At 38.2% G+C, this 25,478-nt stretch overlaps 1 protein-coding gene across 1 annotated transcript in view; it reads left to right on the top strand.

Annotated features, from left to right (window-relative positions):
* The window catches only part of FAT4 (FAT atypical cadherin 4), a 180,364-nt gene that overhangs the window by 118,587 nt on the left and 36,299 nt on the right, over nt 1-25,478 (top strand). Inside the window, exons 7-9 of the mRNA XM_007087581.3 lie at nt 2,331-2,511; nt 18,802-19,052; nt 21,036-25,385. Coding sequence (XP_007087643.2) covers nt 2,331-2,511; nt 18,802-19,052; nt 21,036-25,385 — 4,782 coding nt within the window. The remainder of the gene's footprint in view (nt 1-2,330; nt 2,512-18,801; nt 19,053-21,035; nt 25,386-25,478) is intronic.

The following is a 25,478-nucleotide window of genomic DNA, read 5'->3' as shown; positions in this document are numbered from 1 at the left end:
TGCCTTATGTTGTTCTCTGGGCCCAGCTTGTCCAGAGTCCCAGCACATCTCGCTGAGTGGCACCCGTTCAGCTGCTAGCAACACCTTTCAGCTTTTTGCCAGTGGCAAACAGCTTCACATCCAAGTCCCATGGATTAAATTCCAGCTCTCTCACTATGTCTATGCCCTTGAAAAATCATTTAATCCAATTATCAGCTTATTTAAACATATATTGGGGATAGCAGGGGTACTAACTGATGAGGATTACACAATGTAGTCTATGTAAACTTCTTAAACCAGTACTTGCCTACCTAAGGATATGATCATTATTAATATGTTGAGTGAGATCTTTAAAGTCTTATTTTGATGTGCTTCTCCAGTGTTTATAATACTTCCAAATCTATTTTGTGTATGAAATATTTGTGACATCATTTTACCATTATTAACATCAAGTGACTAGTGAAAAGGCAATTATACTCTTTTAGTAATTTATAGTTAATTATACATATAAGCAATAGTAAAGACTAATTCTTGTTTCCTTTAATACAAAATCAAACATCTAAAAGGTAAGACTCTGGGGTGCCTGGGTGGCTCAGTCAGTTAAGTGTCCAACTTCAGCTCAGGTCATGAACTTGCGATTTGTGGGTTTGAGCCCTGCGTCGGACTCTGCTGACAGCTCAGAGCCTGGAGCCTGCTTTGGATTCTGTGTCTCCCTCTCTCTCTGCCCCTCCCCGACTCATGCTCTGTCTCTCTGTCAAAAATAAATAAAAATTAAAAAAAATAAAAGGTAAGACTTTGGGAGTCATGAATTTAAAAATATGTTAATGGAAATGGAATGTTTAATATAAAATACTTTACTGAGAAAGATATATTTGGCAATAATTATCACCATGTAGCCTAAATTTAATTGCATAGATTTATGGGAGCAGTCATGCTTCATCACAGTGCCTAGCTCAACTGGTCATATGCATTTTCATCTCATGGAGAATTCAAGCTTCCTTGTATAGAGCACAGATATAACATCACTAAATCCATTGCATTCCATAATTTTCTAGTCTGTTTGTTCTAGTCTGATTTTGGTTCCTATATATTTGAGCATAAAAGCTCATTGGTTATAGACCATCAGTAGTTACAATCTAAGAACATAGAACAGGTTTAAATAGTAGTAAAGGGAATATCAGCAAATCACAGGATTACTAGAAAAAAAAATACTGGAAGGTTGTGAATCTCAACACCATTCTGTGAGGAGTAAAAGGGAACACCATAGACATTTTACAGAGAAATGAATGAGTGAATGAATGGATGGTTTTTATTAAAAAGTGTTGAGTGCTAGAAATAAGTAGAATTTAAATTTCATATAAGGGGGAATAATTTTATGGAAAGTTTTAATACCTTAAACAGAAAAAGAGAGTATTCAGGGCTTTATTTTATTTTAGATAAACACAGTTAAACAGATCTCTATTGTTTCTATTTAGAGAGATTAAAGTTTGAAAACTGATTTTGAACATGCATCTAAAGACAGTTGATTTGACTTTTAGTTTTGGGACACCCCACAGAATCTAACCAAATATGGCTTCTGACCTTCACCACAAAGAGTCTGTTAACTTTGTGTAGTACGGACAGTGTATGCCAAGGTTTTGTTCAATGTTGGCTTTTCATTATATGCTGATAACAGAGCTGGAATAGGAAATAAAAAATTAATCGTTTCACATTTATATTAAATATTAAATAAATGTAACAAAAATAATTCCAAGTCAGCTCATCCACATAATGTTATTTCCACCAAGTGGAAGATCGTGGTTTTGAGATGTAACTTGAAGCTTTATTTTTTTTTTTTTCCTTTACAAACAAGTATTAGTTGAGAATAGGGAATTTAAAGACCCAGAAACCCAAATTTTTGATATTAACATTGATAGTCACAGCTAGGAATTTAGTTTTCGTGCTTTGTCAGTTGGCCAGATATTCAATGCCCATGGGTATTCTCCAAATTTGGAGTGAGCTATTTTAATGCAATTTCAGAGAAACCAGCAGTGCCTCTTTTGTGGTGTTTAAATGATATTGTTGTGTTTTTTTTCATTGCCGAATCAGCACCTTTCAAATAGAATAAGACGTTGACATACTCTTTTTGTTCAATATCATCAGAAAAGATTTGAAATACCAGTTTATAAATGAAAATACTAGTCTTGTAACAAAATCAAAAAACACTCAATCACTTGTAGCATTTAGAAATTTCACTTTGAGATGTTTTCTAAATTGTCTCCGGTAGTGTTATCTGTAACTAATTAATGTTAAATTTGCTGTTATCTTTGTTACTTATAAACATTAAAAACTTGATTTTCTTCTCCTTCTAGGATCCCCTGCCCTGACTGGAACTGGAACAATCAATGTCATCGTAGATGACGTCAATGACAATGTCCCTACTTTTGCCAGTAAAATGTATTTCACAACAATTCCTGAAGATGCACCCACTGGAACAGATGTTTTATTGGTAAATGCCTCAGATGCTGATGCCTCAACAAATGCAGTTATCAGGTCAGTACATTTTCCTTTGTAAACTTTGATTATTTTTTCATTAAACATTAGTCTTTGGACTAACTGAATATAATGCTTAATTTTGCTAGAAATTCTGTGATATTAACCCATAGCCTTATTGTGTCCATGTATTGTTGAATAACTAACTATGGCTAAAATGAGGATTTAAACAATGATTTTACTTGTCATTCTAAAATTTTAATTACTTAATTTTATTTATATTTTTATCTATCTCATGAATTTGTAGTTCATGTAGTTCATTTACAGGGCTGGGTTCACGGGAGATTCTTCTGCTTCATGTGATTGACTGGTATCACTTAATGGTATTTACCTGGTAACTGGGCAGTCTTGAAGGTTCAAGATGTCTTCACTCAACGTCTGGTACTTCGGCAAGGATGATTGGAAGGTTGGGCTCTGCTGGCCCCCTGTCTCTGATCTTGTGGTCTCAGGGCTTCACAATATGGTTCTTTGGCAGGTAGCTGAAATGGGCTACATGGTAGCTCTGGGGTCCAAGAACCTCAGGCAAAATCTGCCAGTGCTCTTAAGGAAAAGTCCTAGAAGTGGTGTAGCATCGCTTCCATAATACTTTGTCAAAGCAACCATGACCTGCCTAGATTCACTGGGAGGAGAAATGCACCTCACCACTTGAAGAGGAATATCAAAGAATTTTGGCCATTTTTAACCCAGCCACTAGCCTCAATAAGAATATTTGTGTTTTCAAAGTTTAAAAACTTTCTGTTAATCTACTGAAACCCATTTAAAATGGAGAAAACGATATGGTACCTTTTTCAGAGAAGATGTGAAAATGGTTGTGTTGTAACACTTGGTGGATTGAGTTGTGTGTCACCTTCTTCACTTCTTCCTATTATCAACAGTAAGAAATGAAGATTTCTAAGTTTTCCAGAGAAGAGTCTCAAAGACATAAATATTTCTTACCCACACAACATCCCTACCCTCTATAGGCTTATATTAGGTAAATTAGAGTAGGTCGGATGGCTGTGTAATGGGTCAGAAAAGAGAATCTGAGTGTTCTGAGGAGTTATCAGTAAAAGGTGGCCTGTGAATGTTGATCCTGTGATGATTTGGTTAGTGATTTATTTTGTTTGTTACTAATTTCCTATTTATAAAATCACTTTGGGAAACTGCTATTAAGTAGTCTCTTCCTGCTGGCAGAGGTAACTGAGGTATATAGAAGACCTCAAGCTATTTTTCATTTAATAAACATGCATTGAGTTTTTAGTATGGGTAACAAGACAAAGTTTCCACTTTCTTCGAGCTGGCATGCTTTGTGAGGTAGATAGGCAATTTAATATGAAATAAAGAAGATTACTTAATATGGTGAATGCAGCCTTGAAAATAAAATAGGCTTATATAACAAGAGAGTGACAAGGGACTATTAGGTATGGTTAATATGGGTGACTTCTTTATGGAAGTGATCTTTAGGCTGAAGAACTGGGCTGTGGAATGTAAGTAAGCATGGTGAATTTAACTAGGAAGTTTTATGAGTGTGGACCAGAGTGAGAACAGGCTCAGAGAGGTAGGCAGGGGCCAAATCATGTAGCCCATACAAGGGCTCCTAGGTCATGGTAAGAAGTTGAGATATTAATTAATTAATTTATTTATTTATTGAAATTCTTAAAATCATTTATGTGATAAACTATTGGAGTATTTCAAACAGGGGCCAAAATAAACTGATCTGTTTGGATTGGGTTAGAGGCAGGACTGTAGAAAGAAGCTATTAGAAGAGAAACCAGTGAGACCCTTCAGGTGTTAATTAATATACTGATTCAAACAAAAGATGGAGTGTCCTTGTACTAAGGTGGAAAAATGAAAATTGAATGTATTTGGAAAAACATTTGAGATTGTAAGTGGAACTAAAAGAAAGAGAGAAACCAGAATGGCCATCTACTAAGTTTTTGGCTTGAACACCTGGGCAGATGGTGGTACCATTATAGGTAGCATTGGAGGAGAAACAGGCATGGGGGAAACCAGGAGTTCTTACTTGAATCCAATTTGAAGTGACTACTAGTCATTCACGTGGAGATATCAGTTGGGACATTAAAACTATGAGTGTGAAGCTTAGGTTTGCGTCAGGGCTGTAGATACAGATTTGAGAGTCATCAGTGCTCACAGCACATGTAAAACCAAGGCACTGAATAAGAACACTTTAGGAGAGAGAATAGAGAAATAAAAGGGGGGCAGGAATGAGTCTTCTGGAATTCTCCTAACAGTTGAAAAGCACGTTTAGAAGGAAGAGTCACCTAGGGAGCTAAGCAGTTCTGACCAGAGATATACAGAAGGAAATCCAGAAGAGAATGGACACTGACATGCACTATAAGAGGAAAGGCTATGCATGAACTTCTTTCAGAAGCTGGGACCTAATTCCAGGCAAAGAGCTGAATTCTAAGAGGCTTATAAAGTCAAATCATTAAAGATGGAGAAAACTTCTGCCCAAGGTCATAGTTATATGCATGTTTGGCTCACTGTGCTTAGTACCACTTGGAGAAAGGCAGGTACAACCTAACTACTTCCTGGCATGAACCTCAAAAAGGCAGTAAATACAACCTCCTTCATTTGTCCTACACCAAAGCATAGGAATAATGGAATCTGTACCCTAAGAACTAAGTCTTTAGCTTTGTGGTAAGAGCACAGCCTTGAGAATGAAGCTGTGTAGAATGGAATCCTGACTCTCCTATTAATTGTGGGGCAGTTTATTGAACATTTCTGGGCATCAGTTTTTTTTTTTTTTATCAATGTAATAGGTATACTACATAATAAAAGTGACTTTATGGAATTGTTGTGAGGACAAATAAAATACTTTAACAGTTCTAACTGAACTGCTTAGAATAATGTTAGAACAAAAATTACTCAATATCCATCAACCCATACTGTCCCAATATATGCAAAGCACTTTTCCCTTTTCTTGCCATCTGTTAGTGCTCAGTAAGTTTGTGACAATTTTGGAAGAGATGTCCTATCCATTGTAGTGTTATAGTCTAATAAATATTTATCTGCCATGCCAAGGAGTCCTTCTCTAAAGATAAAATATTGAGTATGACAAATCAGTAGCATAACTATTCCCATCTGACATGCTTCAATTGCTACAACAATTGTGAAGCTGTGTGTTTACAAAATCAATGAGTGCTAGAATAAAATGCTATGATGGTATGCTGTTTTCTTCTAGCGTATGTCAAAGTTTCACTGCTACATGTGATCTTACGTTTGTGGGCAATGGTGATCAATGGAAAGTTGGTCTAGGAAATCCTGTCAATATTTCCAGAGTGTTTTACACAGTTGTATTGGTAGCTTTGAAATGATTGTTTTGATTTTGGTTGTTTGGTTGACTGGTTGAATTTTTTTCCTCCTTTAATATGAGAGAATTAACTTTATACTTTTACATGCCCTGAAATCTATAAAATGCATATGCAAAAATCTTTAAATGACTACATTGACTGCCATAAGTCAGATAATATAAAAATTGAAGCTATTTTTATTTTGTAAAATTATTAAATTCACTTTTTTTTCAATATATGAAATTTATTGTCAAATTGGTTTCCATACAACACCCAGTGCTCATCCCAAAAGGTGCCCTCCTCAATACCCATCACCCACCCTCCCCACCCTCCCAGCCCCCATCAACCCTCAGTTTGTTCTCAGTTTTTAACAGTCTCTTATGCTTTGGCTCTCTCCCACTCTAACCTCTTCTTTTTTTTCCCTTCCCCTCCCCCATGGGTTTCTGTTAAGTTTCTCAGGATCCACATAAGAGTGAAAACATATGGTATCTGTCTTTCTCTGTATGGCTTATTTCACTTAGCATCACACTCTCCAGTTCCATCCATGTTGCTACAAAGGGCCATATTTCGTTCTTTCTCATTGCCATGTAGTACTCCATTGTGTATATAAACCACAATTTCTTTATCCATTCATCAGTTGATGGACATTTAGGCTCTTTCCATAATTTGGCTATTGTTGAGAGTGCTGCTATAAACATTGGGGTACAAGTGCCCCTATGCATCAGTACTCCTGTATCCCTTGGGTAAATTCCTAGCAGTGCTATTCCTGGGTCATAGGGTAGGTCTATTTTTAATTTTTTGGGGAACCTCCACACTGTTTTTCAGAGTGGCTGCACCAGTTTGCATTCCCACCAACAGTGCAAGAGGGTTCCCGTTTCTCCACATCCTCTCCAGCATCTATAGTCTCCTGATTTGTTCATTTTGGCCACTCTGACTGGCATGAGGTGATATCTGAGTGTGGTTTTGATTTGTATTTCCCTGATAAGCAGCGACGTTGAGCATCTTTTCATGTGCCTGTTGGCCATCCTGATGTCTTCCTTAGAGAAGTGTCTATTCATGTTTTCTGCCCATTTCTTCATTGGGTTATTTGTTTTTCGGGTGTGGAGTTTGGTGAGCTCTTTATAGATTTTGGATACTAGCCCTTTGTCCAATATGTCATTTGCAAATATCTTTTCCCATTCCGTTGGTTGCCTTTTAGTTTTGTTGGTGGTTTCCTTTGCTGTGCAGAAGCTTTTTATCTTCATAAGGTCCCAGTAATTCATTTTTGCTTTTAATTCCCTTGCCTTTGGGGATGTGTCGAGTAAGAGATTGCTACAGCTGAGATCAGAGAGGTCTTTTCCTGCTTTCTCCTCTAGGGTTTTGATGGTTTCCTGTCTCACATTCAGGTCCTTTATCCATTTTGAGTTTATTTTTGTGAATGGTGTGAGAAAGTGGTCTAGTTTCAACCTTCTGCATGTTGCTGTCCAGTTCTCCCAGCACCATTTGTTAAAGAGACTGTCTTTTTTCCATTGGATGTTCTTTCCTGCTTTGTCAAAAAGATTAGTTGGCCATGCGTTTATGGGTCTAGTTCTGGGGTTTCTATTCTATTCCATTGGTCTATGTGTCTGTTTTTGTGCCAATACCATGCTGTCTTGATGATGACAGCTTTGTAGTAGAGGCTAAAGTCTGGGATTGTGATGCCTCCTGCTTTGGTCTTCTTCAAAATTACTTTGGCTATTCGGGGCCTTTTGTGGTTCCATATGAATTTTCGGATTGCTTGTTCTAGTTTCGAGAAGAATGCTGGTGCAATTTTGATTGGGATTGCATTGAATGTGTAGATAGCTTTGAGTAGTATTGACATTTTGACAATATTTATTCTTCCAATCCATGAGTAGGGAATGTCTTTCCATTTCTTTATATCTTCTTCAATAACCTTCATAAGCTTTCTATAATTTTCAGCATACAATCTTTTACATCTTTGGTTAGATTTATTCCTAGGTATTTTATGCTTCTTGGTGCAATTGTGAATGGGATCAGTTTCTTTATTTGTCTTTCTGTTGCTTCATTGTTAGTGTATAAGAATGCAACGGATTTCTGTACATTGATTTTGTATCCTGCAACTTTGCTGAATTCATGTATCAGTTCTAGCAGACTTTTGGTGGAGTCTGTCAGATTTTCCATGTATAATATCATGTCATCTGCAAAAAGCGAAAGCTTGACTTCATCTTTGCCAATTTGGATGCCTTTGATTTCCTTTTGTTGTCTGATTGCTGATGGTAGAACTTCCAACACTATGTTAAACAACAGCGGTGAGAGTGGACATCCCTGTCGTGTTCCTGATCTCAGGGATAAAGCTCTCAGTTTTTCCCCATTGAGGATGATGTTAGCTGTGGGCTTTTCATAAATGGCTTTTATGATCTTTAAGTATGTTCCTTCTATCCCGACTTTCTCAAGGGTTTTTATTAAGAAAGGGTGCTGGATTTTGTCAAAGGCCTTTTCTGCATCGATTGACAGGATCATATGGTTCTTCTCTTTTTTTTTTATTAATATGATGTATCACATTGATTGATTTGCGAATGTTGAACCAGCCCTGCATCCCAGGAATGAATCCCACTTGATCATGGTGAATAATTCTTTTTATATGCTGTTGAATTCGATTTGCTAGTATCTTATTGAGAATTTTTGCATCCATATTCATCAGGGATATTGGCCTGTAGTTCTCTTTTTTTACTGGGTCTCTGTCTGGTTTAGGAATCAAAGTAATACTGGCTTCATAGAATGAGTCTGGAAGTTTTCCTTCCCTTTCTATTTCTTGGAATAGCTTGAGAAGGATAGGTATTATCTCTGCTTTAAACGTCTGGTAGAACTCCCCTGGGAAGCCGTCTGGTCCTGGACTCTTATTTGTTGGGAGATTTTTGATAACCGATTCAATTTCTTCGCTGGTTATGGGTCTGTTCAAGCTTTCTATTTCCTCCTGATTGAGTTTTGGAAGAGTGTGGGTGTTTAGGAATTTGTCCATTTCTTCCAGGTTGTCCAATTTGTTGGCATATAATTTTTCATAGTATTCCCTGATAATTGTTTGTATCTCTGAGGGATTGGTTGCAATAATTCCATTTTCATTCATGATTTTATCTATTTGGGTCATCTCCCTTTTCTTTTTGAGAAGCCTGGCTAGAGGTTTGTCAATTTTGTTTATTTTTTCAAAAAACCAACTCTTGGTTTTGTTGATCTGCTCTACAGTTTTTTTAGATTCTATATTGTTTATTTCTGCTCTGGTCTTTATTATTTCTCTTCTTCTGCTGGGTTTAGGCTGCCTTTGCTGTTTTGCTTCTATTTCCTTTAGGTGTGCTGTTAGATTTTGTATTTGGGATTTTTCTTGTTTCTTGAGATAGGCTTGGATTGCAATGTATTTTCCTCTCAGGACTGCCTTCGCTGCGTCCCAAAGCGTTTGGATTGTTGTATTTTCATTTTCGTTTGTTTCCATATATTTTTTAATTTCTTCTCTAATTGCCTGGTTGACCCATTCATTTTTTACTACAGTGTTCTTCAATCCATGCTTTTGGAGGTTTTCCAGACTTTTTCGTGTGGTTGATTTCAAGCTTCATAGCATTGTGGTCTGAAAGTATGCATGGTATAATTTCAATTCTTGTAAACTTATGAAGGGCTGTTTTGTGACCCAGTATATGATCTATCTGGGAAAATGTTCCATGTGCACTCGAGAAGAAAGTATATTCTGTTGCTTTGGGATGCAGAGTTCTAAATATATCTGTCAAGTCCATCTGATCCAATGTGTCATTCAGGGCCCTTGTTTCTTTATTGACCGTGTGTCTAGATGATCTATCCATTTCTGGAAGTGGAGTGTTAAAGTCCCCTGCAATGACCACATTCTTATCAATAAGGTTGCTTATGTTTATGAGTAATTGTTTTATATATTTGGGGGCTCTGGTATTCGGCGCATAGACATTTATAGTTGTTAGCTCTTCCTGATGGATAGACCCTGTAATTATTATATAATGTCCTTCTTCATCTCTTGTTACAGCCTTTAATTTAAAGTCTAGTTTGTCTGATATAAGTATGGCTACTCCAGCTTTCTTTTGGCTTCCAGGAGCATGATAAATAGTTCTCCATCCCCTCACTCTCAATCTAAAGGTGTCCTCAGATCTAAAATGAGTCTCTTGTAGACAACAAATAGATGGGTCTGTTTTTTTATCCATTCTGATACCCTATGTCTTTTGGTTGGCGCATTTAATCCATTTACATTCAGTGTTATTATAGAAAGATATGGGTTTAGAGTCATTGTGATGTCTGTATGTTTTATGCTTGCAGTGATGTCTCTGATACTTTGTCTCACAGGATCCCCCTTAGGATCTCTTGTAGGGCTGGTTTAGTGGTGACAAATTCCTTCAGTTTTTGTTTGTTTGGGAAGACCTTTATCTCTCCTTCTATTCTAAATGACAGACTTGCTGGATAAAGGATTCTCGGCTGCATATTTTTTCTGTTCATCACATTGAAGATCTCGTGCCAATCCTTTCTGGCCTGCCAAGTTTCAAAAGAGAGATCAGTCAGGAGTCTTATAGGTGTCCCTTTATAAGTTAGGGCACGTTTATCCCTTGCTGCTTTCAGAATTTTCTCTTTATCCTTGTATTTTGCCAGTTTGACTATGATATGTCATGCAGAAGATCGATTCAAGTTACGTCTGAAGGCAGTTCTCTGTGCCTCTTGGATTTCAATGCCTTTTTCCTTCCCCAGTTCAGGGAAGTTCTCAGCTATAATTTCTTCAAGTACCCCTTCAGCACCTTTCCCTCTCTCTTCCTCCTCTGGGATACCAATTATGCGTATATTATTTCTTTTTAGTGTATCACTTAGTTCTCTAATTTTCCCTTCATACTCCTGGATTTTTTTATCTCTCTTTTTCTCAGCTTCCTCTTTTTCCATAACTTTATCTTCTAGTTCACCTATTCTCTCCTCTGCCTCTTCAATCCAAGCTGCTGTCATTTCCATTTTGGTTTGCATTTCATTTAAAGTGTTTTTCAGCTCCTCCTGACTGTTCCTTAGTCCCTTGATCTCTGTAGCAAGAGATTCTCTGCTGTCCTGTATACTGTTTTCAAGCCCAGCGATTAATTTTATGACTATTATTCTAAATTCACTTTCTGTTATATTATTTAAATCCTTTTTGATCAGTTCATTGGCTGTTGTTATTTCCTGGAGATTCTTCTGAGGGGAATTCTTCCATTTGGTCATTTTGGATAGTCCCTGGAGTGGTGGGGACCTGCAGGGCACTTCCCCTGTGCTGTGGTGTATAACTGGAGTTGGTGGGCAGAGCCTCAGTCCGACCTGATGTCTGCCCCCAGCCCACCGCTGGGGCCACAGTCAGACTGGTGTGTGCCTTCTCTTCCCCTCTTCTAGGGGCGGGATTCACTGTGGGGTGGCCTGGCCCATCTGGGTTACTTGCATACTGCCAGGCTTGTGGTGCTGGGGATCTGTCGTATTAGCCGGGGTGGGTAGGCAAGGTGCACGGGGGCAGGAGGGGCAGGCTTAGCTCGCTTCTCCTTAGGTGATCCACTTCAGGAGGGGCCCTGCGGCAGGGGGAGGGAGTCAGGCCCGCTGCCGGAGGGTTGGCTCCGCAGAAGCACAGCGTTGGGTGTTTGCGCGGAGCAAGCAAGTTCCCTGGCAGGAACTGGTTCCCTTTGGGATTTTGGCTGCGGGATGGGTGAGGGAGATGGCGCTGGCGAGCACCTTTGTTCCCCAACAAACTGAGCTCTGTCGTCCGGGGGCTCAGCAACTCTCCCTCCCTTTGTCCTCCAGCCTTCCCGCTTTCTGAGCAGAGCTGTTAACTTATGACCTCCCAGTTGCTAAGTCGGGCTTGCTGTTGTAACACACTCCGTCCGGCCCCTCCACTTTTGCCAGCCAGACTCGGGGCTCTGCTTGGCCGGCGGGCCGCCCCTCCGCCTTGGCTCCCTCCCACCAGTCCATGCAGCGAGCACTGCCTCTCTGCCCTTCCTACCTTCTTCCGTGGGCTCTCATCTGCGCTTGGCTCTGGAGACTCCGTTCTGCTAGTCTTCTGGTGGTTTTCTGGGTTATTTAGGCAGGTGTAGGTGGAATCTAAGTGATCAGCAGGATGCAAGGTGAGCCCAGCGTCCTCCTAAGCTGCGATCTTCCTTCCCTCCCCCTAAATTCACTTTTAAATTAACTTAGGACAGACAATTATTACAGCTTAAATTTAAAATACTTTCATAGGTAAAATAAGTAGTGATGCCAACCTAAACCTTATTTACTCTGGCTTCATATCTTTTTAATGGAATATAATACACTTTTATATTAGGTGTTAATTGCTCCTTGCTATGCATAGAATCTGGGGCAAAACCATTCTCCTGGCTAACAGAGCTATTTTATATTAATTTTATGTTGCTTATTTAAATATTACAGTGTAAGTCATTTACCCAACTACTTGTGGGCTCTCTAATAGCACAACCTGTTATGTGTCATATATTGTTACTTTTCCCTTATAGTCTACCATAATCTTACACACAGCAATCACCCAACTAATACTTATTTATATTTTTCTTTCTACCCATTTGATAAAACTATAGATTTGTATGGATGGTGAGTTATACCCTTTATTTCACTTTTAATATTTCCCCTCTAGTAAACTAGACTGCATTAATTCCTAGTCTTTGTCTGGTTTACATATTTGCTTCCCAGACAGACACTCATTCCAAAGTTAGCTTTTAAGGAAATGTATCCCTTTTTATCCCAACTGGACCAAATCTCCATTTAAACCTTATTTCTAATTTTATGTCATAGCAGTGGGGAAACTTACAAAATTGTATTGACAGGGTCAACATTCAAAGGTGAGTCCCTTACTCTGTGCTCTTAATGCCATCCCATTTAACTTCCTCCACATCTTTAATTTAACAGTTTTTGCATTTCTCTCTTGAATCTTCAAATCATCCCTCTTCCCTGAATCATGTATTTATCCCTATGGAAATGCTCAGAATATCTGGTATTGAATGCTGTTTTTTTTATTTACCTGCCATGACTTAGAAAAGTCATGTTTGTGTCTCTAAGGCTCAGTGTATTCATCAGTAAAAGTGGAGATAAGAATTGTTATTTTATAATTTGTGAGAGTTAAATATATATTGATCACCTACTATGTGCCAAGTAGTATATATGTAATCAGTTAATATGCATAAATGTCTCTAATACAATTATCAGGACCCAAAACTCATTAAATTAATGTTTTTTTTTTCTTGTTAATCTTCTTATATCTATTTTATTCCTAATATAGTCTTCCTTTCACAACATCTGCACCCTAGTCGTGACTGACACCTAAATAAATGCATTGAATGAATGATTCCAATATTCTTAGAACTGCTGTTTGCACTGACTTTTTTTTTTTTTATATCACACTTTTGAGAGACTGGGTCATTATCTCACAGTTTTCTCCAGCCATTTTTTCCCAAAAATCTTCCAACTGGTTTTTCTCCTCCATTGATCTATAAAAAAAATAATCTATCCAAAGATTCTGCTGAAATTTACCAAGTTCAGTGACTTTTTCTGAGTCTTTATTTTCCTTTACCTTTTGCAATATTTGCACCACGGATCATCCTTTCTTTTTGACCTTTTTTTTCTCGTCAGTGTCTATGGAAATGTTAACTCTTATTTCTCACTCTGCATTTCTGACCACACTTTCTAATTTACCTTCTAATCTCCTCTTTCTCTCTTTGCAAAGTAATTTAGATATTCCCCATAATATTTTTCTCAGTCCTTTTTTTTTTCTTTTTTTGGTGTGTGTGTGAGAGCAAAAGAGTGAGAGAGCAAGAAAAGTGAGAGAGCGTGAGCTAGAGAGAGAAGGAGAGGGAGAATATTTCAATTTTCACAGCTGCAACCACCCAGAAAACTATGCAGAAGCCTCTAAATCTGTGGTATCGATTCCGACTCCATCCCAGAGATCCCCTTCCTGTATTTCTAACTCTATAGGAGACATCTCTACCTGGAGGATCTGCTGGCAGCAGGAGCACAGCTCCTAACTTTCCTGTTTCTCATCTTGGCATTCTGCTTTCTCTTAATGGTGTTGTCTTGCTTTTTTCATCGATGTTGGATAGCCAGGGGTCACCCTCTCCCCCTATACTCAGTCAGTGGACAAGTTCTCATGTTTCTTCTTTACTAAGGCCTCTGGCACCCATTCTCTTCTGTGCATTTTTCCTGCCAAGATTCTAGTTCAATCCACAATTACATCATGCCTGGACTATTATAATAAAAATTAACTTTCTTCCCTGACTCTGGTTTCTAATCTCTATACTACCCTGTACTGTATAATTTTGAAGCCCTCACTATGTCCTGGGCACTTTAAGTTCCAACGAGTTAGGACCTCCAGCCACCACAAGGAGAACAGTTCAGTATAGGAGATAATTTTGTAATCTTGAAATTATAGTACTTTGCAACAAGTATAGTTTACGCACAGAATGGGTGGAAAGAATAGCATACTCGATGCTGTTCGAAGAAATCAGTAGAAGCTTCAAGTACTTGATGATTTCTGGAAAGACTGAGAAGTAGCTTATCACAAAATAAGGGATGACAGACCTTCTAGGCAAAGACAACAACAGGCACAAAGGCAAAGGGCTCTGCAGAAACATGGTATCAGAGAAGCAAAGCGGTTCCGTATGGTCAGTGTGGATTAGGAATGGGCCTTGTATATCATATGAAAAAAGTCACACACCTTTCTGTGTCTAATGGGAGAAACAACTGAATTGTTCGAGCTGGGCAATCACACGACTAGTTTACGTTTTATGATGATTGATCTCTCAGTACTGTAGGAAGTAGTCTGGATGAAGCAAAGCCCGAGTCAGTGAATGAAAGAGCAACGGCAGTAATATGAACCAGCTTGGGCATTCAGTGGCTCAGCTTTAACAGTGATACTCCCTTCCTCAAAATCCTTCAACTTCCAGTTTGCCTGTGGCATAATGCCCAGGCTCCATATTCCAGTCACTCCATAAATGGCCCCAGCGTCTTCCCGAGCTTATTCTGCACAAACCCTCAACATATAGCCAAACTTTCAGCCTCACTGGATCACTTTCTGCCCCTGGGAAAAGGATCTGTGCTTTCCCAAGCTTTATGGCTTTGTTCGAGTTCTTCTGTATCCTAGATCCAGGTTCTGCAAATGGCAATCTATAGGCTAAACCTGCATTTGTAAGTAAAGTTGTATTGGGATATAGCCATGCCCGTTCATGTATGTATTGTCTGCGGCTGCTTTTGTCCTGCAACATCAAGCTGAGTATTGCAACAGAGCTCTTATGGCCTGCAGAGGCATATTGACTAGCACTGGCCTTTTAAGGAAAAAAATTTGCTGACTCCTGACCTAGACCACCTTTCTCCTTTTTCACCACTATTGCAAGATGGGTAGCTCCTTTAAAGCTCAGCTTAACTTTAGCCTTCTTCACAGAAAGCTTTCCTTTAATCATTCCAGTCAAAAGTGGTCTCTTTGTCTTTCGGATAACTAGAGCAATGCTTCTACTTGAATATACTGCCTTGTTTTGTATTTCTCTCTTTCTTCCATTCAGGATGTAAGCTTGAGGACAGGATTTTCACCTACTTCTCCAAGTGTCTATCAATTAGTCCACCTAGACATTTGACTAAATATGTAGATGGATTATAATAGATTATATATGATAGAGTATTATATTATAATTGAATATGTGTATATACTCCGTTATGTGTGTAAAACTAGACTTTTAATTCTCATCATGTACCAATTACAATACCAAGTGCATTTCATATGAAATTACATTTAATGCTCCAAAGTACTAAGTGAAAGGAACGTATATGTGATCGACACTTTATAAATGGAGAGAAAAGACTTAGAAAGAAGGAATTTTATGAATTTAAGTGTTAGAAGTGAGGTAAAAATTCATGTCCAAGTGAATTGTGTTTCAAAGTGCACACAATTTAATACAGAAACTGAATTATTGTATTCTTGCAACATACAGCACAGTGCTTTATGCTCCTAGTAGATGTCAGGAAGAGGCAAAAAAAAAAAAAAAAAAAAGATTAAAAAATCAAATTGTGATATTTTAGCTTTAAAAGTGCAAAAGTGATTTAGATTTTAGGTAACAATGATGTCAGTCTATGCCCATAATTTGAAACAGTAATTTCTTATTCTTGATTCTGCAAATAAATATTTGTTGATTTGCACCAAACCAAATCAATGGAAATCAATTCTACATTGACACACACCTTGAGCACTAGTTCCTTTTAGTCTTAGCAAGCAGGTACAGCATTTCTTGCCTTCACTCCAGCTGAGTTTTACCTTCTTTATACTATAGTATGATAGAACAAGTGGGTGTTGAGTCCTAAAGACTAGATTTTCAAATTCAAAGTCTAGATTGACCTGTTGCAGATAGTGTGCATTGTTGTGCAAGTGTATTAGTCTCTCTTAGATTCAGATTCATTATCTATAAAAAATCCAAAACAAAACCAAAATGTCAGGATTGTTTTGAACCTAAACGAGAGCATATATAAAGTGCCTTGTAGCCTGTGCTCAGTATAAGGACACGGTAAGATGCTGCAGAACTTTAAACCCCAGCATAGATGTTCAGGTGTGAAAGGACAGCACAAAACCCAATGTGATAAAGTTAATATCCATAAAAGAAATTTTGGACCAGAGAAGGAGGAAAGATCTTCATGAAGGGATGAGAACTAAACCAGGATTCAAGTGATAGAGGAAAGGCAAACCTGGGCATGTTATCTTGAACGTCTATCCACTTATAGAGCCACTTGTGTCCCTTCTATATGTGTGTGTTTTTTAACTTACAAGTATATATCAGATAAAACTGATACTGTAGATATTATGAGGCATTTTCAGAATATTTCATATGTAAAATAGACTTTTTGGAGGGCTCCTGGGTGGCTCAGTAAGTTAAACATCCAACTTCAACTCGGGTCATGATCTCACAGGTCACGCATCGAGCCCTGTGCTGACAGATCAGAGCCTGGAGCCTGCTTTGGATTCTGTGTCCCCTCTCTTCTCTGCCCCTCCTAATCTCTGTCTCTTTCTCTCTCTCTCAAAAATAAATAAACATTAAAAAATTTAAATAGACTTTTGATACACTTCAGAATTAGGTAAAGTCTAGAAAAAAAATCACATACTAGTGTGACAGTTTATTTTTTAATGTTTAAAAATAGTAAAGATATTAATTACTTTTAAATAGAGAGGCTCCTGGGTGGCTCAGTCGGTTGAGCATTGGACTTCAGCTCAGGTCATGGAATCGTGGTTTGTGAGTTCGAGTCCCGCGTCATGCTCTGTGCTAACAAATAGCTCAGAGCCTAGAGCCTACTTCAGAACTCACATCATTTGCTTTTCAACATGTTGCTCTTCCTAATACATCACAGTCTTGTCATAGACAAATATCCAAATCTAAATTTGCATGCATTTTTCATCATTTTAACTTTATTTGTATTTGTGAATAATTGAGGTAATATTTAATCAATCCCTGAACTTTGCTGTCATAAAGGTGTAAAAAAGTTTGTGGTGCTATGAGTTACGAATTGCTCTTTTTCCCTGTTTGATAGTTTCTACATCTACTGATAGACACAAGGTTTCTCAGAATAAGATGACACAATTCTCATAACTCAGGTTCTTACAGAATTTATTGAAAGGGTAAAATAATTTGATTATTTCATAAGTCCTGATTTTATAACTTTAAGAATTCATTTACAAACCTGTGATATTTTTATTTTGATAAAGGGAATAGATATCTACTGTATAAAGTCAGTAATTATACTTTATAAAGAGTCACTTCTGGTCCAGGAAATGCTATTCTCATTTACTGCTGATCCTGGCATGTGAGTATGCCAAAATGTATTGAAAGTCTGAGTGATATCAAGTACTTTGTAAATACTGAAGTCATTTCTCAGCCAAACGCCCCCTGTACCTTTTTTTTTTCTATTTTGTTCTCATTTGATAGGACTTCTACTTTTTAAAAATATCAGCTCCTGAGTAGTTCATTATTTCTCTAAAAAGGATAAAATTTCTGAATGTTAGTTTTAAACTGTGAGCTTAATAGGAGGAATGCCCATTCCACTTACTGCAATGTAGACCTTTTTCTACTGTTAGATATACTTGCTGTTGCTTTGTTTTCATGGGCACAAACCAAACTATAGAAACATGCAGTTAATTCTAACAAGGCCATTTCTTTGTTAGTCTAAAGGAGAAGACTTTTAAAGACATCCATTTCCTTGCCACCCTCCAACTCTAAAAACAATGGACCATAGCCAGTTTCTGAACCTTCAAGCTTAGCTACTTCTTTTCTAGTTGATCTCTGAGGAATATACAGATAGCTTTCTCTTCATAAAGAAGAGAGAAGGTGTTCTCAGAGGAAACTCCTGCCTACTAACCAATCTGGTTAGCATCAGAATATCCATGAAAATGTCATACCTCTCCTGACAACAAGAAAGAAAAACATAGCCATATGAGGAATGACAAATGAGAGAATTAGTAAGCAGGAATGTCTCTGTATAAATAATCAGTTCTTTAGCTGTTCTGGGTAGGCGGTGGATGTCAAATACAGTGTTTTGTCTTTAAAAAATAAGATCTTCAACTTATCTTCCCTGGTTTATTATGGTACCCAGCAGAAAAGTAATTTTTAGATTCTTTTAACAGATGTCCATTTGTGATCCTGGCCACTAACCGCAATATTAGAGCGAGGCCCTGATTTATGCCTTCAGGTTCACTTATTTATAACACAATAGTCTTCTGGGTATATTTTGGGGACTTGCATGATCCAAAAATTCCAGAGATCTTGTGAGGACCTGCTTGAGCTCACTGGACATCTCACAGTAAAGATTGTCAATGTGATACATAAAATTTGAAATATTTATCTTCTAGCCATATTCTTTAATTGTTGTGTGATTGTACTTCTAATGATTTGTTTTTACATTTCTGCCTCAGTTTCTAAATCGTAGTGAATAGATGCTACAATATGAACACCAGAAAAAATATGCCCATCTCTGTTCTCTTTAGTTATAGAATCATTGGTGGAAACTCTCAGTTCACCATCAACCCATCCACAGGACAAATCATCACAAGTGCATTGCTAGACAGGGAAACAAAAGAGAATTACACTTTAGTTGTGGTCTCCAGTGATGCTGGATCCCCGGAGCCTCTTTCCAGTTCTGCCAGTGTGCTTGTCACTGTGACTGATGTCAATGACAACCCACCAAGATTTCAACATCACCCATATGTCACACACATCCCGTCTCCTACTCCTCCAGGTAATCAAGCCAACTCTGAGGTGTCATGGATAAATGCAATCTATACATTGGACGTTTTCTATAAATATATTTTTGTTACTTTTATATGAATATTTCTGATACAGCTTAGCTTCATAGATCCTCTAAATTCAACTTGTTTTGACTAACGAAACTGAAGGAATGTTGAATCTTCATAAATGATTTTTTTTTTTTTTTATTTTAGACCGATTGTGTTTAAGATTTTATAGTTGCTACATCTTTCCTGGTACTGTTTCTTAATATAATTTGAATATTTTCAAATGATTAAAATAGTCACTTCATAGTCAAGAAGGGTTCTGCCCAGAGATGTAATTTGTTTGTAAATTCCCTGAGAGGAGAGACGTTGTTTCTTTTTCTTTCTTTCTCTCTTTCTTTCTTTCTTCCTTTCTTTTTGCCATATGCAATTTCCTGAAACATCTGAGAGGCAGAAAGCATTCAACTATATTTGTGGGTAGAAAATAAAGATTTTATTTTAATCCTTCATAGGTAGGTTTTCAAAAATATTTAATGAGTGAATAATTCTAATGAATTATTATTATTAATATTTTATTCCAGTTTTGACGGATGAAGATTTTCTGTTAGTAAGTTTATGAAGACATTAGTGACCACTTTCATATGACACTATATGCATTTATCTTCCTTCATTTAAATTTACTTTGGTTTCATTTGCTTGTTTGTAAAAAATGGCAAGCTCTCTAAAGAACCGCACAAATAATCTGCCATTTGTAATCTTTGAGATGTGTTTCCAAACAGGAAAATATACAAATATAGGCCCAAATTAATTTGATCTGCTTTGCTTTAAAATACTTTTAATTAGAAGGAAAAGCAAATGGATCCAGGATCTCTTCTCTCAGTGATGTTTGATCTCATATTCACTTGAGAATGTCAGATTGATACCAATTCAAAGTATAAAATGCATAAATTTCTGTGCCAATCTTTTATCAAAAGGAAATGTCAATATCAAAGTCATATATCCCTGATGAAGGCCTGTAGCTGAAATGATGCCGGCAGGCATGATTCTAATTACATCCAATGTGTGGTGATGCAATATAGCATCCCCTATAAAAAGGGAGTATGTAATGCTTAAGCATCTTTTCCTCATTAGACTTATTATAATTAATAAGAATCACTGGCCTTAATAAAAGACTTTTCGCTTTTGTCACAAACTTTACTGTAGGGTATGAATACAGGTTTGGAAAAGGTTTTTTGAATGAGTACATCAAAAACATGTCCTTATGGCAGTTTTCCTGTGTATTTCTGCTACAATCTGTTTCATTGGCATTCATCCCAAGCACTAACTTTTGGAATCCAAATTGACTCCATTCTTCCTCAGTCCTTATTTCATACTACTTTATAATTGTTCTAATTGATTTGTGAATATATGTATTCTTATATGTATATATATTTTGTCTCCATGTGATAATAGATCACAGATAAAAGAATTTTGCCAAAAAATGGTGAATTAAAGAATCACAGTAATTTTAAAAAATGTATTAAAAATATTGTTGACTTGATTACATGTATGGTAATTCAAAGATACTTTAAGACCTAAGAGAGCAATTATCTTTTTTCATTGGGCAGAAACGTAGCTCTTAGCAGAACTCACATAGTATCATGTTTGTTGAAAGTTGTCTTATGTACAATTTTTCTCCTAGGAACTATAATTCTGAATGATTAGCCATTGCTCTTCACTGTGCTTTTCTCAAAGGCATACTGAAAAGTATTAAATCTAGTAGACCATATGGGTTTTAGTTAGAAAATGGCAGGTCAGCCCCTAAAGACTACCATTAAGTAGATTTGACTTGGGAACTTCAGAGATAATATAGGAGTTACTGTTCTTCCCAGTAATCATGAGAAAATTAAGTTATACTAGGGAGCAATATAATACTTTGTATACATTAATCCACTATCAAATGTTTTGTTTGGGTTCCATGTGATTATAACTGTACGCTCCATCTTTTATAGGTTCCTTCGTCTTTGCGGTTACAGTCACAGATGCTGATATTGGACCCAATTCTGAGCTGCATTATTCTCTTTCGGGCAGAAACTCTGAAAAATTTCACATTGACCCACTGAGGGGAGCTATTATGGCAGCTGGACCACTAAATGGGGCTTCAGAAGTGACATTTTCTGTACATGTAAAAGACGGTGGCTCATTTCCAAAGACAGATTCTACCACAGTGACTGTTAGGTTTGTGAACAAGGCAGATTTCCCTAAAGTCAGAGCCAAGGAACAGACTTTCATGTTCCCTGAAAACCAGCCAGTCGGCACTCTTGTCACCACCATTACTGGGTCCTCCTTGAGAGGAGAACCTTTGTCCTATTATATTGCAAGTGGGAATCTCGGCAGTACATTCCAAATCGATCAGTTAACAGGGCAAGTGTCCATTAGTCAACCTCTAGATTTTGAAAAGATACAAAAATATGTTATATGGATAGAGGCCAGAGATGGAGGCTTCCCTCCTCTATCCTCTTATGAGAAACTTGACTTAACAGTATTAGATGTCAATGATAACTCCCCAGTTTTTAAGGAAGATCCATTTGTATCTGAAATATTGGAAAACCTCTCCCCTCGAAAAATTCTTACTGTTTCAGCAATGGATAAGGATAGTGGACCCAATGGACAGTTAGATTATGAAATTGTTAATGGCAACAAAGAACATAGTTTCACTATTAATCACGCCACTGGCGAAATTAGAAGCATTCGGTCGTTAGACAGGGAAAAAATATCGCAGTATGTGCTCACCATAAAGTCCTCGGACAAAGGCTCCCCTTCTCAGAGTACCTCAGTAAAAGTCATCATTAACATTTTAGATGAAAATGACAATGCCCCAAGGTTCTCTCAAATATTTAGTGCCTATGTTCCTGAAAATTCCCCTTTAGGATACACAGTTACACGTGTCACAACTTCTGATGAAGACATTGGTGTAAATGCAATCAGTAGATATTCTATAACGGACACAAGTCTTCCATTTACAATTAATCCCAGCACAGGGGATATTGTAATTAGCAGACCTTTAAATAGAGAAGATACGGACCGTTACAGAATCCGAGTTTCCGCACATGATTCTGGGTGGACTGTGAGTACAGATGTCACGATATTTGTGACAGATGTCAATGACAATGCTCCAAGATTTAGCAGACCCTCTTACTATTTAGATTGTCCTGAACTTACTGAAATTGGCTCCAAAGTGACTCAGGTATCTGCAACAGATCCTGATGAGGGATCAAATGGGCAAGTTTTTTATTTTATAAAATCTCAGTCAGAGTATTTCAGGATTAACGCCACCACAGGAGAGATTTTCAATAAACAGGTCTTAAAATACCAAAATGTCAGTGGCACCAGTAATGTGAACATCAACAGACACAGTTTTATAGTGACATCTTCAGATCGAGGTAATCCTTCATTACTCAGTGAGACAACAGTTACCATCAACACAGTGGACAGTAATGACAATGCACCACAGTTTCTTAAAGATAAATATTTTACTCCGGTCACCAAAAATGTTAAAGTCGGTACGAAGTTAATCAAAGTTACAGCAGTAGATGATAGAGATTTTGGACTGAATTCTGAAGTGGAGTATCTGATTTCTAATGAAAATCATTTCGGAAAATTCAAGTTGGACAACAGTACAGGGTGGATTTCAGTAGCATCTTCCCTGATCTCTGACTTAAATCAAAACTTTGTGATTACTGTCACCGCAAGAGATAAAGGAAACCCTCCGCTTTCATCCCAAGCAACTGTTCAAATAATTGTCACTGAGGAAAACTACCATACGCCCGAATTCTCTCAAAGTCACATGAGTGCAACCATCCCTGAAAGCCATAGTATCGGGGCCATTGTCAGAACCGTTTCTGCAAGAGACAGAGATGCAGCGATGAATGGCTTAATTAGGTACAGTATTTCTTCAGGGAACGAAGAAGGCATTTTTGCAATCAATTCCTCCACAGGTATATTAACACTAGCCAAAGCTCTTGATTATGAGCTATGCCAGAAACATGAGATGACTATTACTGCAACAGATGGAGGATGGGTTGCAAGAACTGGTTACTGCAGCGTGACTGTAAATGTGATCGATGTGAATGACAATTCTCCAGTATTCTTCCCTGATGAATATTTCCCTACTGTTTTGGAAAATGCCCCAAGTGGAACAACAGTCATCCACCTAAATGCTACAGACGCTGATTCGGGAACCAATGCTGTGATTGCATACACCGTCCAGTCATCTGACAGCGACCTCTTTGTCATTGATCCTAACACAGGAGTCATCACCACTCAGGGCTTCCTGGATTTTGAAACCAAGCAGAGCTACCATCTTACTGTGAAAGCCTTCAATGTCCCTGATGAAGAAAGGTGCAGTTTTGCCACTGTTAATATACAATTAAAAGGCACAAATGAGTACGTGCCTCGCTTTGTTTCCAAACTTTACTATTTTGAAATCTCAGAAGCAGCTCCCAAAGGCACAATTGTTGGAGAAGTGTTTGCCAGTGACCGTGATTTGGGCACCGATGGGGAGGTACACTATTTGATTTTTGGTAACAGTAGGAAGAAGGGTTTCCAGATCAATAAGAAGACTGGGCAGATTTATGTTTCTGGCCTTCTCGATAGGGAAAAAGAAGAGAGGGTATCTTTGAAGGTACTGGCCAAGAATTCTGGCAGCATTAGAGGTGCCGATATAGACGAGGTCACTGTAAACGTCACTGTACTTGATGCCAATGACCCACCCATTTTTAGTTTAAACATCTACAGTGTTCAGATCAGTGAAGGGGTCCCAACTGGAACCCATGTGACATTTGTCAGTGCCTTTGACTCAGACTCTGTCCCCAGCTGGAGCAGGTTTTCTTACTTCATTGGATCAGGGAACGAAAATGGTGCCTTTTCCATTAATCCACAGACGGGACAGATCACTGTCACAGCAGAATTAGACAGAGAAACCCTACCTGTCTATAATCTCACGGTGTTGGCTATTGATTCAGGGACCCCCTCCGCTACAGGAAGTGCCTCCCTGTTAGTGACCCTAGAAGATATAAATGATAATGGACCTATGTTGACCATCAGTGAAGGTGAAGTTATGGAAAACAAACGCCCAGGAACTCTGGTGATGACCCTTCAGTCCACTGATCCTGATCTCCCTCCAAATCAAGGCCCTTTTACCTATTACTTGCTGAGCACAGGTCCTGCCACCAATTATTTTAGTCTGAACACTGCTGGAGTTCTGAGCACAACCAGAGAGATTGACAGAGAACAGATTGCAGACTTCTACCTGTCTGTGATCACTAGGGATTCTGGTGTTCCTCAAATGTCTTCCACAGGAACCGTGCATATCACAGTTATAGACCAAAATGACAATCCTTCACAGTCTCGGACTGTGGAGATATTTGTTAATTATTATGGCAATTTATTTCCTGGTGGGATATTAGGCTCTGTGAAGCCGCAGGATCCGGATGTGTTAGATACCTTCCACTGCTCCCTTACTTCAGGAGTTACAAGCCTGTTCAGTATTCCGAGGGGTACTTGTGATCTGAATTCACAGCCAAGGTCAACAGACGGCACGTTTGATCTCACTGTCCTTAGCAATGATGGAGTTCACAGCACAGTCACGAGCAATATCCGAGTTTTCTTTGCTGGATTTTCTAATGCTACTGTGGATAACAGCATCCTACTGCGTCTCAGCATTCCAACAGTAAAGGACTTCTTGACTAACCACTACCTTCATTTTCTACGCATTGCCAGTTCCCAACTGACAGGCTTAGGGACTGCTGTGCAGCTTTATGGTGCATACGAGGAGAACAATAGAACGTTTCTTTTAGCAGCTGTGAAACGAAACAATAATCAGTATGTGAATCCCAGTGGTGTAGCCACCTTCTTTGAAAGCATCAAAGAGATCCTTCTCCGGCAGAGTGGAGTAAAGGTAGAATCTGTGGATCATGACTCATGTGTTCACGGCCCATGTCAGAATGGAGGGAGCTGTATAAGAAGACTGGCTGTGAGCTCTGTATTAAAGAGCCACGAGAGTCTCCCAGTCATCATTGTGGCAAATGAACCTCTGCAGCCTTTCTTATGCAAGTGTCTGCCAGGTTATGCTGGTAGCTGGTGTGAAATAGATATAGATGAATGCCTTCCATCCCCTTGCCACAATGGTGGGACCTGTCACAATTTAGTGGGAGGATTTTCCTGCAGCTGCCCAGATGGCTTCACTGGCAGGGCCTGTGAGAGAGATGTCAATGAGTGCCTGCCTGGTCCCTGCAAGAACGGTGCTGTCTGCCAAAATGTTCCAGGAAGCTTCAACTGTGTTTGCAAAACTGGATACACAGGTATGACAATGTTTGGCTTTTTCACTAAGGCTTTAGTCATGTCAAGTATAGTAGAAAGCAGTGTGTTTTGTCACTTTTAAATGGTTTTCCATA

This window comes from Panthera tigris, chromosome B1, assembly GCF_018350195.1.
Source record: "Panthera tigris isolate Pti1 chromosome B1, P.tigris_Pti1_mat1.1, whole genome shotgun sequence".
In the NCBI taxonomy this organism is placed as follows: domain Eukaryota; kingdom Metazoa; phylum Chordata; class Mammalia; order Carnivora; family Felidae; genus Panthera; species Panthera tigris.
This window is presented reverse-complemented; position numbering and strand designations above follow the sequence as displayed.